Genomic DNA, 17296 nt, shown 5'->3' with positions numbered 1-17296 from the left:
TGGATGTCCATCTTTCCATTGACTTCAATGCATTGCACTGCAGTCAGTTAAATCGCGGCAATAACGGACGTTATTTTAAATAGCAAAATCGGATGCCTTTTCTCTATTTTTGACATTGTGTGAACATAGCCTTACACAGATTATCTGTACAAAAGCGAAATGTTCTCCAATTATTTTATTCTTGTAAAACAACTTTAGTGCCATACAGTAAAGTCCGAACACAATGATGTGACAATACCAGTGTGAGGTTTGATGGCCGTCTTTTAGGACAGCCGTCATTTTGAGGCCAAATAACAGCCACCATTATTCAATTAATGGCCGTCATTAATTATATAAAAATAAAAGCCATATTTTGGCGCCAAAATGATGGCTGCCCTTAAAGGCGGCCATCAAACTTTCAAAAAAGACATTGTGGGAACATATCCTAACTAAACAATTCACCACTTCCAATTTTTTTGTTTCAAAATGTAAGCATTTAATTGTAGCAATACAACAAAGCAAATAAAATAAAACATTTCAATAAAAAAAAAAAAAAACTTCATTGTAATCTATAAAAATCAACTTCTCCTTGACACACCATCAAATTAGGTAGGAGGAGCAAAATAATGTTTAATATAGAGTGTTAGTACACTGTATAATTCTATAGAGATAATTTTTACAATGCACACAATCATAACACTATAGACGTCATTCATAAAACTTCATCAAAGTTAAGGGAATTACCAAACAGACCTGGTACTTTGTGCTATTAAACGGGTAGTCCACCAAAAAAAAAATTATTTCAAATCAACTGGTGCCATGAAGTGCCAGAGATTTGTAATTCACTTCTATTAAAAAATCTTAAGTCTTCCAGTACTTATCAGCTGCTGTGTGTCCAGCAGGAAGTGGTGTTTTCTTTCCTGTCTGACACAGTGCTCTCTGTTGCCTCCTCTGTCCATCTCAGGAACTGTCCAGAGAAGGAGCAAATCCCCATAGAAAACCTCTCCTGCTCTCCAGACTGGAAATAATACAACTTCCTGTTGGGCATACAGCAGCTGATAAGTACTGGAAGGCTTGAGTTTTTTAATAGAAGTAAATTACAAATCTCTGGCACTTCATGGCAGTAGTTGATTTGAAAGAAAATTTTTTTGGGTGAACTACCCCTTTAAGGCTTCCAATACTAAAGCTACAACATTAAGGATTTCAACATCCCCACTTTTGGTTACATTTCCCATAATGTATTGTTATCAACATCCTTGTGCATCATCCATATCACTAGGAAGGGGTAAGGTCAGCAAACGTATGACAAAGAACTTGGCCGTCTTCCCAGTGTTCTCACCCCAAGAGGATAAAAATGCTTAATGAAACTCAATTTCCGTAATTGTTTGCTTGCATGAGCCAGGCAGGAAAATTGCACAAATTATAAAAGTCAGATTCACTACAGTAATCTCAAGAGTGTGGCTAATGCAATTCATGGCCTCTCTACAAACCATGCGTATGTCAGCAAAATCAAATTCTGTATGTCTAACAGCCAAAGCTCAAAGGACACTTCAAAGAAGGAATAAAAAGTGATCTGAGATCATAGACATTCAAGTTTCAGCACTAGAGGTAGTGAATAATATAAACAGGGAGGGTTGGAAGGTCATCGGCCAGTTGCCTCTGACTGAAACAGCATTTGTCTTTGGTAGTTCTGTCAAGACTCAGCAGAAGATCCCACAAATCTCATCATTAGTAAATAGCTAAACTGCTTCCCACACAAAATCCAATCTCATTTGTATCTCTCCTAATGACTCAATCTGCACTAGCAAAAGGTTACCAGATTCAACCTGTTTATTGGGACTGTGAATCCTTTTAATTGTTTACATTTTACCACTTTATAACCTATTCAATTGTATGAAAATTGATACCTGAAGAGAACCTGCAGCCTCTCCTGACATGCCACTTTTAATAAACAGAAGTTACATTTCTCATAAAACAACTAGTTTGGAACACCTTCTCTTACAGATCTGTGGTCTGCCATTCACTTACTATTCCTACCAGAAATGGGCATCAATCATTGATCAGCCTTTAAAGAGTCACTGTCGTATTTTTTTTTTTTGCAGAAATCAATAGTCCAGGCGATTTTAAGAAACTTTGTAATTGGGTTTATTAGCCAAATCTGCCATTATCTGCATGTAAAAAGCCTTTTCCCAGGTCCCCCCTCCTTCCTCTTTTTCATCCACTCTGAAAAATCTGAAAATTGTGACTTGTTGCAGGAGACGTACCCTGTCTGTTCTAGGGAGAGGGGAGGGGGGAGGAGGAAGGAGGGAGTTAGCCGGCAGCAGAAAGCAGATAGCAGAGGATTACAGGCACGGAGCTGGGTGACAGCTGTAATCTGAGCTCAGACAGGTCACTGGTGAATGTCACAGAAGATATCCCGTGAGGGATTTGTAGATTAACTCTTTGTTGTCCTGTTTTGGTCTTTTCTTTAGCTCTCTCCATAGGAAAACAATGAAGACAGGGGGGAGAGCTTCAAACTGCTTTTTCATGATAAAAATGCATTTTTCGGATAATAAACCCAATTACAAAGTTTCTTAAAATCGCCTGGACTATTGATTTCTGCAAAAAAAAAATTCACGACAGTGACACTTTAAGTAATCATTCTAAACATTTACATTTGTTTTATACAATGCTTTGGTACAGTTACATGAATGCACTATTTCCTATATACCAGCAATATTAAAATGTGACATAGGAATGGAAAGTCACAATCACCAACAGAGACAGCAGATTGTCACTAAAAAATAGGTCAATGCTAAGGGCAAAGGCATTGTAGAAAGACTAGACAATAAAATTACATAACATCCAGCCATATTGAGCTAAAATGGAGTAAAATAAGTCCCAAATAAGGCACCTGGTGGTTTTAGTGAATAACACAGGAAAGGGAGGACTACCCCAATGAGTGAGCCCCATTGAAGGGGCTCTTCCCTAAAACTGTTTTATTACTGAGACCCAGCCCTGAAAGGAACTGTGAGAAGGGACCAGAATGAGTCAAGAGATTCTGAGAAACAGCTGTTACACATATTAATAACAATATCGACGATTTTCAAGTTAGTTATGATGACATCAGCCCTCCATTTTAATAACTTTGGACTTTCTTGCCTTTTTTCTGCTTTTTTTTTTAATAAAACAAAAACACCACAGGTATGGTTTTAATGGCCTTTTACTCAAAAATATTCTTTAGCCAAGTGATTTGAAAAATATATAAAGAATATGAAAAACCCACCATATACAAAAGCATTGTAGCCACAGAATTTAATTTTTTCATCAGGCTTTCAACCAACACATAACCCTGCTTATCTGTTTTATGAAAATTGGACTGTCACTACTTGGTTGTACAAGAGCTACATTCAACATTGAACCCAGAAATGGTGCAATTGTTTACATTTTATTAGTTCATATTAGTTTGTGGTTTCACAGTAAAAGATTGTTTCTCACCTTAGAAGTACCACACTGTCTGACATAAAAGCCCCAATAGTCACATCTGGAAAAAAAATAGTCATGATCAGTGATGAATAATGGGCACTGTAAAAAGACAAAGCTTAAATTTACTGAACTCACAAAAGCTGCTAGGTAGCTCATTCACACATAATATTCCTTTTAGGCTATGTTCACACAGCGTAAAAGTATGGCCGTTGTTGCAATCGGCAACAACGGACGTAGTTTGTACGAAAAGACACGCTGCATGTTCTTTTATGGGATCCCAGCTGGAGCGTATACACATAGTATACGCTCCGGCAGTGATCCCAAGCGTCGCAGCAAACAACTGACATGTCAGTTTTCTGCGGCCGCTATTCATTAAATAGCAGCCGTAGAAAACCAGGTCAGTGCACACTATGAAGCGAGCGGCTCCGGCCGCTTGCTTCATAGTGTGCTATGGGGAGTTCTGATGCGGGCACCCGCTAATGCGCCTGCATCAGAACTCTAAGGCCATAAAGATCATCCGGTACTGCAGTACCGGCCGGGATGATCTTTGCAGAGACCGGCCGCTCCGTGACCCGGCCAAGTCACGGAACGGGCGGTACAATACGCCGTGTGAACATGGCCTTAAAGTTACAGTTTACATCTACACATGTACTGTTATTTTAGTTTGGTGTTGCTTCACTTGCTTGTACTTACAACTCTGAATGCTTGTTCACCAATAACCATTTCCCTTAATGCGCCTAAAAAGGCTAAGAAATTATCAAGCGTGTCTAAATCCAACCACACAATCCTTCTTCCCCCCCCCCAACATCTGCTGTCAGGGGAGAGTCAGGACACCACCATACTCATCCTATTCTCATAAAACCAGCAGCTTCAGCCAACATTTGGCTATCATTAGATATGTATAATTGTTACCTGAACTCCAACAATAAAAAAAAACCTGACCCCGGTAGGTGGAGTTTAAAAAGAATACTTAAACAAACTGCGAACTGAGATAAAGAAACACTAGTGATATGACACTTTCAGGGTGGAGGTCAAGAGAGCAAGACGTTAAGAATTCAAATACAGTAACAATACCCAGTCTTATCCTACACAAGAATTTTTAAATGGCAATAGCCAGAATGTAGTTTATGCCATACGAAGTGTTGAGTGTAGTAAGACATGTATACTGTAGAATGCGCCATAAGAAAGGTAAAGATAAAGTTATTCAAAAAGCTACTATATCACCCTGAAATCCCAGCATGTAGTGATCAATTGTTGGATCACAGTGATTTGAACAGATTTGCACAGCACTCATGTTTCTAGCGATAGTGCTTTATTTGTAGTGTAAACCTAGCCATAAAGTAGGCGCATATTAATTTGACACTAGATAAGTAAACTCTAAAACACTCCATTAGGCGAATGCCTGATAACAGTACAAAACATCATCTTAATGTTTCTCAGTTTGTATTTTTAAGCTGCCAAGTAATCCATTGTCTTGACTATGTCAGCAGAAAATTCTTGTGTGGCACAGCTTTAAATAACAAAGAGTAATGGAAAGTTTCCAGGCTCTTCTAATAGCCGAGTATGGATGCCTCAATGACATGTGTACATGGTGCATCACCCCAGGTCATAGTAATGGAACGTTAAACAGTTGTATCGCAGAAGTAGACGGTAAGTTTAAAATCATATATGCAAACAGATTTCCTTCATTACAGCTTCTTACTCAAAAACCTACCACTTTGTCCTTTACCATGCCAAGCAAACCTATTTCACCACTCCCACCTCCTCACAATCTAATAATCAAAAACTACTCAATGCTCAATTTCTTCCTTACTTCTACAGTGCAGGCACTTATCACAGAGCTCAGTGTTAAAGACCTTACCACTAGGTTAAAGGGGTCTTCCCATTTTGCAAATTTGTCCCCTATTTTATTGAAGAGGTCCGACTGTTTGGGCTTCTGCAATGTCGCTAATAGGGATCTGAGACTCCCGAGTCTCTATTCTCCCTGGCTGTCATTATTCATTTAACTAAAATACCTAACTATCTCTTTCTTCTGTTTTTTCTTCTTCTGTTCTCTCTTAAACATAACTTTAAGATCTGTCTTGATCTGTCCTTGGCTGTTAACTACCTACCCATCTAGAAGCTCTCCTTTATCTCTAAACTCCAGGAATGCTTGGCCATGCCTGTGGTGCACAACCCTTGGCCCTTCAGCTGTAGCAAAACTACAATTTCCATCATGTCTGGAAAGCAAAAGGGTGTCCAAGCATGATGGAGATTGTTGTTTAACAGCAGCTGGAGGGACAAGGGTTGTAAAACAATGGTCTATGCTAAAGTAATCAGCAGCACTCATATGAATAGGATCATACAGCAAATCCTGCACAGCATAGTTTCCAGGGGTTGCTGGGCAGGGGAAATAGGCATCAAAACACCAGCACCACATGCACTTCATCAGTCTTTTAGTCCCTGTTGCACTTTAAGGATGTGTTGTCACATACAGGATCTGCTGCAGATCTGCTGCAGATCCTGTACGTGTGAACGCACTCTAAAAGCATTTTCAAAATCCACCCTTTTCTTATTGTGAACACACCTGAAACTTCTTTTGTGGGTCTGATTCCTCCATTCAGTCTTGACTACTGTAACTTATTACTAGTTGGTCTTTCTCTCTTCAGGCTATCCTGAATGTAGCGGCCAGGCTTATTTTTCTGTTCAGTCACTACACCAATATCTCTACCCTGCGCTAGTCACTGCACCAATTGACCATTCACTTCAGAATACAATCTATTACTCTCATCCAGAGTGCTGCAACTTTTAACATCTTCTCTGCAAACCACCTCAGACTAATATCCGCCATAATCTGACTTTCTTGCTCTCATCATCTACAGTTCTAAGCATGCCCTAGAAATACATCTCCCTTAACTTTCCAAATCCACCTAAATGACTTACAGCTTTTTGTGTGCGAGATTGTTTTTTACTTGGCTACTGGACCATTGTACAAAATTGTAGAATGCCTATTTTCTTATAGATTGTGTATACTCACACTCTTGTATGAATGAGTAATTGCTTTATTAATATGTTATGTCTGATTGTAATGTGCTGCAAAATACAGTGTTCATTGCATAAGGATCTACTGTAAAAACCCCTACTGATACTGTACATGGTTGGACAGCAAGTGTAGACTTATACACAATGGTAAGTGTTTGGCTTTCCCCACATATAGTAACACACTATAAAGGCAATACTTATAAGATAGAAGCAAGCTTGTGGGTGAACTGCAGAGCAAACAATTGTCTGGCGAGCACTTGTTTGGCAGATGCATCTATAGTTATTTTGGTCCATATTGGCCATTACAGTCAATCATACTGGCCATAACTGATCAATGACACTCGGTGAAGGATCAATGACTTTTCTGGAATCATCTTTTCAAAACAGACTGTTCGTTGAGTAGTAAATACTTCATTTCAGATGAGGATGGTCTGTCACTGGACTGTTCAAATTATTGTTCTCTGTTAAATTTCACTTAAAGAACAACCACTTTGATCAAAATCAACTCTCATCAACTTTAAACTAACATAAAATGTTTGTGTTTTCCCCACTCATTGGTCATCTAATGAAATTTAGTACAATAATAAGTTTATCCATCTGCAAAGTAAGCTGATGTATTTTCAATACTGTTAAAGGAGTAATGTATAAAACATGTCAACATGTCAAAGCTTGAACTGTTCCTTAAGTTGCCAGTAAAGGTACAATGTGCAATGTGCCCTGTGAATTTATGCAGCCCATACACCTATCTATTATTAGCAAATTAAAAAAAATGTGCACAATAAGCAATGTGAATTTTTCACTCTTTCCATAGTAATGGACTATGACATGAGTCATGAGTAATGTAAATACTTAAATTGTTTCATTGTAAAACAAAAGTCTTCACTTACATATTGGTTATGGACTGTTTAAAAAGTTAGTATTATAAATGCCTTATGTATAAAAATATAAATATATATCTACTGCTGCAATTTATCATACTTACCCACATACCCATTCTTATCCATATCAATGCCTCCAGAAATTGACTGCCCAAACATTTTCAGAGAAGGGTTAATTTTTCTCCCAGATATCCTCTATACGAAAAAAACAAAAGAAGGTTAAAAGTATTGATATACAACTTTGTTATATATTCCTGACATTCCTGTCTGTTTTGTTAAAATTGTAAATTGTAAATAGCTGGACCATTCCTCAACTAATCCTCCAGGAAAAGTATAAATAATTTGACAACTGGATGCTACTTCTGCATTTGTCAATAGGGAATGACCAATGAGAGCTGACAGTGCTTATTTGTATTTGGATACACCCTCTGAGGGGGGATAGTAACACCCACTTGCCAATTGATTCAACCATTTCCAGATAACAGAGTACAATGTATTGAGTTCTAAGATAAGATTATCCAGACCAGACCCGGGCATCGTACGGCCTGCTGACCCACTCTGCCCGACCCACATCCCCCTTTTAGCATCCCTAGAAGCTGTGGTCTGTTCACAAAAGGCGATATACTATGGGTGGTGCGGAAGAACAGCAGGAGGCATTATTACTATGTGGGGGTGCATAGCAGGGGGCATTATTACTGGGGGGGGCACAGCAGGAGCATTATCAGTATGTGTGAGTGCACAGCAGGAGACATTATTACTATATGGGGGGGTCAAAGAAGGGGACATTATTACTATATGGGGATGCTACATACGGGGGCAACCCACATATCTACACCGTTTACTGTGCATGACACCAGACAGTGGAATTACTACTGTATGAGACCCTATAGAAAAGGGAAGGAAGTACAAGTACAGAGCCTAAGAAGGAAGGAGCCTTGAAGGAAAAGTACAGAGCCTAAGATGTTTGTCTGGCAGGTTCTGAAGAGATGAATTGTAGCTTGAAGAAATCATCATGGTGGTCTGGCTAGATGGCGAGGTAAAAGGAAAGTGATGCCTCATATCAAAGAAGACGTCACCTGTGAGTCACTGAATGAAGTTTTTGTATTTTATAGAATATTATTTGCCCCAAGGTGAAAAACGGTTGGGAAAAACTCCTGCCTCACCACCGCCCCCACAAGAACTGGGTTATCCGTATTAGTTTGGCCCTTTAAAATCAATTCCAATTTGTCTTGCGGCCCCATTGGAAAATTAATTGCCCCCCCCCATCTAGACTTTTATATGGAATGCAAGAATTGCAATAAACAGCTTATACAAGAGTATTAAATTGTTACTCACAACATATAAAGTGATGGCATATAAATAGTATATGTCCTTACATTATTACTGCCTCCCTAACGAAGTTCCGGTGGAACGTAACGTGTAGGGGTATCATAGGCCGCAACGAGTCGCTCCTCTCCCTCTGTGTTTGGTGATGTGCATTATTTGATTCATTGTTCATTTTTTATGCCCCAGTCACCTTCACACCACACATGTACACTGTTGTTTTTGATCTGTACACTTTTTGTTTATTTTTCATGGTGTTTACTTATTCTGTATTTGCTTGAGGGTGGATGGAGTCATATTAGATGACCGTATGCTGGCCTGGGGGTCCCCTATATTGTGTGGGTCCCACCGTGGTTTTCCCTTTTTTGGGGTTTTTAAATGTTTTTAATGTGCAGGGATCTGTTTTTCCTTTGCTATTCTTTTTTCTTTTGTGTAATTGTCTGATTTACATCAATAAACTTATTTTTGTATTTTTCCTATATTTGCTGGTGTGCTCCTATATGTGACATATCTCTGTTTTCTTTAGTGGTTCATGTTTCTTGGTTTGTCGTAGGAAGCACCCCATTTTTTTGTTATGTTTTTGGTAGTGCAGGCCCCCATCCTCTCTAATATGGCTTACATTATTACTGGTAACCGGTGTAACCCCCACTAATCCCAAAAATAAAGGAGAAAACCTCAAAAACAGAGGTGGGGACACAGTGCTAAACCTAAAAGCAATAAGAGTAAACAAAACTAGACAGGTCTCAGCCTCAATATCTTCTGTCCAAGATATAACTCTGATGTAGACATGCTTAAATAATCAAAAAGCTGATCCATTAAATAATAAATGTGATAGATATTCATAGTAGCACTGCATAAATATTAAAAATATAAACTATCATTATACTGAGCTTAAAAAAACAAAACAAAAAAAACAGAACAGGGAAAGTGCTGTCAAAACTGAACTAGACATATTAAACTGAATTTAACCAGCTGTGCAAGCATTATCAAAATGCAACGTACAATATAAACTCTATAATAGCGTCAAACTGGATTATAAGGAACGCATAACAGTGTATGAAGGCATAATTGTTGGTTTCATGCAGAATTTTTTCCATCTACTTAATGTCAACATCATGCACCAACCATTGAATACCGAGGGACAATGCCATCTGCATCGCCATGATATATGTAGACAGCGCCTATATAATCATCTTCTTTTGGAGCTCCAATAGCAACATCTGTTTAAAAAAGACAAAACATAAATAGGTTGAGAATGTGAATATTTTTGAACTGATTGATTAAAGGAGTACTCCAGCGGAAATCTTTTTCTTTCGCATGAACTGGTTTCAGAAAGTTATATAGATTTGTAATTGACTTCTATATAAAAATCTTAAGTCTTCCTATACTTATCAACTGCTGCATGCCCCACAGGAAATGTTGTTTTCTTTTCAGTCTGACACAGTACTCTCTGCTGACATATCTGTCAAGCAGGTCAAGCCTGTTTCACTGAGAGGTGTGCGCCTCTTAGTGAATCCGGTGGGGTAATTGGGGACATGCCTTATCCCCCGTGGCTGATAAACCTCCGGTCTGCTGATCACAAACAAGATTTTGCTATATATATATATATATATATATATATATATATATATATATATTATTTTAATACATGGACATCCAAAGCATAGTACTTTTATATCTGTACAATGTTGGGGTTTACCCATATTTCCATGTTTTAATAATATTAATGTTTTTATTATTTCTATGGAAATATCAGAATTTTGTTTCTTTTGTATACGCACAGCAATACTTATTCACATGCTATTGTATTTAACCACAGGATAGACTAGAGAGTTTTATAGTTTTCTATCATATAAGCCTGTTTGTGTATACTGTTTATATAACTCACCCATAAATCTGCTCTATAGAGAGGATAGGTGCCTAACTATCTATTTACATACTTGGCATATATCTTATGGTAAACATATGGATGATAAATGTTCAAACAAAAATGCAATTTAAAGTGACACCCCCTTTTTTGCATTCTGACTTCTCTACACAGGTGTAAAGGGTAAATTTAGCATGATTATTTATGATATAAAATAAGGTATCAAAACTGCTAAATTTACCCATTACACCTGTGTAGAAAAGTCAGAATGCAAAAAGGGGGTGACAGTGTCACTTTAAGAATACAAATTAAAAGATGGTCCATAAAAAACAACAAGGAAAAAAAACTACATTTGCAATACTGAATAGTCACCTGGATACCCATCATCATCAATATCTCCAAGATTAGCCATGCTTTCTCCAAAGTGTGCATTATATGCATTGTCTCCATTTAATGAAATCTGTTCATCCATTACACCCTGGCAAACAGGAAACAAAAAAGGGATTATGAAAAAAGCACATTGGTTGTCCTATCCTAATAGACAATGACTTTGTTTAACAGACAGGAAGCACCTGACAAGAGAATGAGCTTTCAAAATAAAACAAAAAAACACCAAGGCAATGTTTTTATGTAAATTACAAAAATATATATAAAGTGAAAATAAATTACTTCTTCAAGTACAACCTTTTTACAGTAATGTACCTACCACAAAACAGAAACTCTTCATTGCACACAGGGCCGACATCAGCACTAGGTTTACCTGGGCAATTGCCGGGGCCCACAGCTCCTTTAGGGGCCCAGAGAGGGAGAGGGGCCCAGTGGTCTGTATCAGTAATGTGTGTTTGAGTATGTTAGTGGTGTCTTAAATGATTGTGCATAGTGTATTGATGGATGAGGGGCCCACTGAGGCTCTGTCGCCCAAGGGCCCGCAAAAACCTGAAGCCGGCCCTGATTGCACAGGCTGTCTGTGCTGTGGCTCTACCAAGGTTTTACTGCCTATATCTCTTTAAAAACCGATGCACCCATTTTATTTTGTGCTGTAAAATCGAGAAGTTGGTCTGTCATGGATGTGTCCCTTTAAAATCTGCCATAACTGATTATTGTTATTATTTATGAAACTGTCATTTTGACGAATTTTGCATCCTAAAAATCAGCCATCCATACTGTGGCAAGAAGGTTGGGGTTTAGTTATGTCATGTGAAAAACCTACCAGGTTTACTAAGGGCAATCAGACACTTTAATGCATCTGTCGAAAGACCCAGAGAATTTGATTCTATTGAAGAGCAAATAAAATTCATAGAAATAAAATGTGTAAACCCGAGAGAGATGAAACAATGTCAGGCAATGTAACCAAACCGCTTTTTGGTCAAAGACGATAGAAACTTGATTAACATAATGGGTTTACTAGAGAAGCAGTAAACCAAATATCTTCCATTTCCAGCTGGCAGAGCTGTACATCCATGATTTGTCTTTTCATGTTGTAAGAAACACTCACAAGAAGGAAAGACTCGCAATTGTTGAAACACTGCCAGATGCAAATCTGGGTTACGAAGTCTGTAAATTCTAGGAAATGACTATAAGTCTGCAAGTAAAATAGATTTATGTCTTAGGGAAATCAACAGAAAGAGGGCCATACAGGAGTTTATACACCCCCTTCATATAATCCTGGAGAAAGCAAAGCTTTTAAAGTGACAGTATAACAATTAACCATTTTTATTAGGAATACAGCAGCTTCTTATAAACATATATTAACTTCCCCTTGCACTGACCAATAACATGTATCTCCGAGCTCCTAACCATCCAATCAAGTGACACCTAACTAAAGGAAAGATTCAAAAACTTTTCTGGCATATACAAAGGTCCCTGTGGTTCCAATATTTCTTGGTTCTGGGACAAACATGGTAAGTTAAAAACACTAAAACATCATATCTATGAAAAGATTGAAAAAAGTTTCTAATCCCAACAAGCTGATTGGATGAAGGTCTGACTGCTGGGATCCCCACTGATCACCCCAACAGAGCACTGTGCGGGTGAATGGTCTGTAATCCATTCATTTTTCTCCATTCGTGATCGGCAGGTTTCACAGCTGTCAAACCCTCATCCAATTAGCTTATTATCCCCCATCCAGTAGGTGATACTTTTGTAAATTAAGAACAGCCTTTTGATACATAAATTAGTGTAAACAAATGTGTGGTTTACCAGTAACATGCCTAAACTGATTGCCTGGATCTTCCAGACTACACAAGTGCCAGATCTAGACTTTCCATGACACTGTATGTTGAACATAGTCACTGATTTAACAGAAGAGACATTTCAGTGTAATAGACAGATGACACTGACCTTCAGATGTGAGATTTAGTAGGATATACAGTATACTTACATATTGTATGGTATTCTGAAGAAATGATAGATATACTATTAAGATATACTTACATTTCCTTTGTTGATGTACACAGTAACTTGTCCTTCATCCCTAACCTCGGAATACATGGGTGCCCCTACCAGGAGGTCTGATAGCCCATCAGTGTTCAGATCAACTGCACATAAGGAGGAGCCAAAGTAAGAGCCCATCTGTAACCAAGTTGAGTCATAACAAAGCGTTCATTATTTCTGCCCAGGTAAAGATTTTCTGCATTTAGTATTGAGAATAGAAAAAAACATGCTAGTTTGCCTGTCTGTCTTAGTGCGGGTAGATTATTGGCTGCAGGAGTGTCTCTAGCAATGCTCCTGGTTGATAATCGGCCCATGTAAAAGAACCCTAAGACAGGAGAGACAGTAGGGGAGATGTATTAGTACAATCACCCCAGTTTTATTTTTCAAGGCTCCCAAAAAAGTAGAGTTCAATGACATTGTAAAGCAATTGTTTACTGTGTTCTGTGATTCAAGTTACACTAGATACACTGCAAACTGGAGTTCCTTTTTAGCTAATGTTATTATTTGTCATCGGACCTTACTATATACTATATTCATGTACTGTAAATGTGCTGTGTAAAACTCTACTACTACGGTCTGCGAGCTACAAAAATATACACAAACATGCTAACAGTTATAGAGAGATACAAAGTGACCCTGCAGAACTGTCAGGTATTTGGTCCTAAAAGGTTTACTGACCCATGTGCAATTCTTAATAAATAACTACTGATGCATAAACAGATCATATTCTCATCTGTTACAGCTGCTGGGCTCATTGACAACTGTGGAGGGGTCACATGTTATAGCAATATTAAAACCAACCTTCCAGCATTGAGTAAACCTCCCATTGTACCAGAGATGTTCTTAAGCAATTACACAAGGACACTTCACTAATCTATTTAATGGCTGCCTTTAGCCTATTCAATAACTGTCCATAGTCATGTTAATGTCCACTTGACAGTGATCAATGAGAACAATAACATATTAGTGACATTGATCTTGTAACAATTTAAGGACCTAATAGTCTTGAGGTTACAAGCAGCACAGCCTGTTAAAACAGTTAACACTTTAGGAGGCAGCGTACTTGATCGGCAAGATTAATAAGGGTAGTCCTGACAGACGGAAATACATTACACTTTCCTAACATTAATAATTATCAATGAAAATAAGAGTTCGCATCTATACAGAAATCTATTCAATGTACTAGGTAAAAGTTGTCTGAAATGCTGAATTTACACAACTGCTGTGCTTTTACTGTATCTAAACTGTAGAAAACAATGTAAATAGGGTATCTGAAGCCACTGTAAGATGGATCAGATCAATGACTAGTTTCATTCACTGCTATAGGGTTAAAATCCTGGGCTACTAAAATCCCTGGGTTACTAAATCCCAGCATTCTACTAAATCTCATAATCGTAAACTTCTATATTAATGCATACTAGCAGAACATGTGAGAAAAAGAGTCAGACAGATGGATAGATATGATATGACAGACAGATATTAGATCTATCCCCTAGTAAACTAAAACAAGCAACATCCAGTCAATAGAAACAGTCTGCGTAATAAATGTAAATGTAAATGACAACAAACTAACTTAATCTAAAATATATCACGACACAATCTTATTTATTGCTTATTATGTAATGTATTTAATTCTCCAAGATTTATTAAACAGTAGTCCTGTGTTAACTACAGCTGGGCAACATATCTATACATACAAGCTCATACTGTATATATAATACTGACATCTGGTGGTGAAACCAATAAATATCTTCATCACCACCTCACTTTTGAGTGCAATGGCTTTTGTAACAGGTGCCATACAAGAAACACCTGTGGTGCGATACAACACATGTGCCTGTCAATAAATCCGGCATGCGACGTGGGGGTGGGAATTTAGTTAAAGCCGGCATACAGATACAAGGATCTTCATAAATCCCCCCCCCCTAATTATCTTTATTTTGCACCAATGCACCTACACATGAGATTTTTCCGTTTTTTTGGTTCATGTTAAGGGTATGTTTAGATGATAATACGGACATATTTTGATAACTACATCTGTAAAAAATGATCATGAGAATTTGGGGATCTCAGGTGACAGTTCCAGTTAGATGTAAGCCACTTAAACAGTGTCTGTTTCCTGAGGAATCTACAAGACTTTTCAAATTATATGAATGGTAAAAAGAAAATAGCACTTAAAATGTTAAATAAAGTGCCCCCAAAGAATACATAAAGATTCCACAAAATCCTTACCACCATGGCTGATGTATTTACTAAACATAAGTTCGTCCTTTTCATATAACATGATCTGCTTTATGAATTGCCACTAAATAGTCCATAAAAAGTGAAAGCAACCATGTGCAGGAATAATGATACCCAAAGGGGCTGTCCATGCATTTTCTTTTACTTACACATGGGTAAATTGGCCATACATATTACTAAGCTCATATATGAACACTCAATGGGGAAAGGATATTTACATATATGGATATGCATATATATACATGTATATATATATATATATATATATATATATATATATACAGTGTCTTCCAGTTTCCCTTAAAAATCCTACATTCCCCACCCTTGTTTCACCCCACAACTGAGGCTATACTTACACATGTAGGTCACTGGTCAATCCAGCCTAAAACATGCATGCCCAGATATATATGCAGGGATTAAAAAAAATCAACCAGAAAACTCACCTTTTTACCCAGTGCTTGAAAAATCCTAACAAGTGATCCAGATGGCTTATCTGATCTGAAGATATAGACCTATAAAAGAAAAATGAGATGTACATTTCTTTGCTCAAAACACACATATATACTATACTAATATTTATATACTATTTGGACGGCTATATATCAGGCTATATACTAGTAGTAAACGGTATAAGGGTATTTAGAATATGTAAAATGTTGGCATGTCAATAATACATGTTATATACCTTAAAGATACTGTCAGTAGGTGTATGCTGTCTTATATAAAGGTAGTAGTAACTAGTGACAGAGAAGCTCAACAGAATGATGTATCACTTACATTGTTCTGTGCAACTGATATCCTCCTTAATAACAACCACCAGCTGCTGATTGGCAGTTATCTATCCATGCTGTGTATAGGCTGTCAATCAGCAGTTGAAGCGTCGGGGAAGGGTGTGGCAAGAATCCTATTTTCCTGGATATTAGGAGAATGGCTGAACAAAATGATGTAAGTAATACACCAATCTGTTCCGCATTTCTATCACTAGTTTATGCTGCCCTCATTTAAGGCAGCATAAACCTAGGGACCGATTCGGTTTAAGGTCCTCATACACTTTAGACTATTGTCGGCCGAACCCGCCACTCTCAGCGGATTTGTCCACCAGTCTAGCATGTCCTGGGGTTTTCCTAAACCACCACTGACAAATGATATCCCTGGTAATAGAGGTCAGCACTGAACGCTCCTGTGTATAGGGAGGACAGTCGTCTAGTGGGAGATATAACTGATCGTTCGTCCGTCAGTTATTAACGGTAAATGGGGACCTTTACAGTCTGCATGACCAGGACTTGGCACAGCAGGGAAGGGATTACACAAAAGAGAAGAGTAATTACGCATATCACTTATTGTAATGGCAAGGGTACAATCCATGGTGATATCCACCACAATAAAACACAATGCAGATTAGAAAATATCTACATGGAGTTAAAATGATTCTAATATTAAAGTCTCACCAATAGAACTATAGCAATGCTTGCTTCCAGACATATGTACAGAAATCAGATTTGTGGTAGAAAACATGCTTTTAGACTTATACCTCTGTGCTGTCTACTGTATGTCTATCTGTAAGTTACCTTTGCTTTCACCAGGCCCTGTCACCAGACAGACAATTTATTGCAAACATCTGAACTTTGATGAATTCTGCTCTCCATGAAGCCCTGCAGCATATTTTTTATATTTCCATAGGCCATCCATTATATTAGGAAGCTGGTCATGCTTTTAACTGATCTCATGAAAGACATTAAGATTTAGGAAGAAACACATGGACTACAGCCGTATAATGATACAGACTGCATCATTTCCTTTCGATTTCATGTACTTCATTTTGATCATAAATTTTGCATTTAACGATCCGGAGCCAACTGCTTTGTCTGCATGGGTTCTGTATGTTTCCCTTTATTTCGCTATTTCCCTTTATATCGCTTTATTTTCTATGGGATATGGTTTATTAGGTTTAAAGATGAACAATGATTGATGTGGATTGGCTCAGGCAGCTCCATTGATTCTTTGCCATGCTCTCCATATGTTTAGCACGGTTCACATTCACAGAATTCTGAATGCACACTGTGCGGGCTTTGGCTCCCCTCATTTCCAA

General features: G+C 37.9%; 1 protein-coding gene across 1 annotated transcript in view; it reads right to left on the bottom strand.

The window, feature by feature from the left end:
* ITGA9 (integrin subunit alpha 9) overlaps nt 1–17296 on the bottom strand; it is a 275552-nt gene that overhangs the window by 176118 nt on the left and 82138 nt on the right. Inside the window, exons 8-13 of the mRNA XM_069958509.1 lie at nt 15651–15719; nt 12967–13104; nt 10906–11011; nt 9792–9886; nt 7448–7538; nt 3457–3502 (exon numbers count right to left, since the gene is read on the bottom strand). Of these exons, the coding sequence (XP_069814610.1) occupies nt 3457–3502; nt 7448–7538; nt 9792–9886; nt 10906–11011; nt 12967–13104; nt 15651–15719 (545 nt within the window). The remainder of the gene's footprint in view (nt 1–3456; nt 3503–7447; nt 7539–9791; nt 9887–10905; nt 11012–12966; nt 13105–15650; nt 15720–17296) is intronic.

The sequence above is a fragment of the Dendropsophus ebraccatus genome, chromosome 2 (genome assembly GCF_027789765.1).
Source record: "Dendropsophus ebraccatus isolate aDenEbr1 chromosome 2, aDenEbr1.pat, whole genome shotgun sequence".
Classification (NCBI taxonomy): domain Eukaryota; kingdom Metazoa; phylum Chordata; class Amphibia; order Anura; family Hylidae; genus Dendropsophus; species Dendropsophus ebraccatus.
The sequence above is the reverse complement of the archived record's forward strand: the minus strand, read 5'-3'. Positions and strand labels throughout refer to the sequence as shown.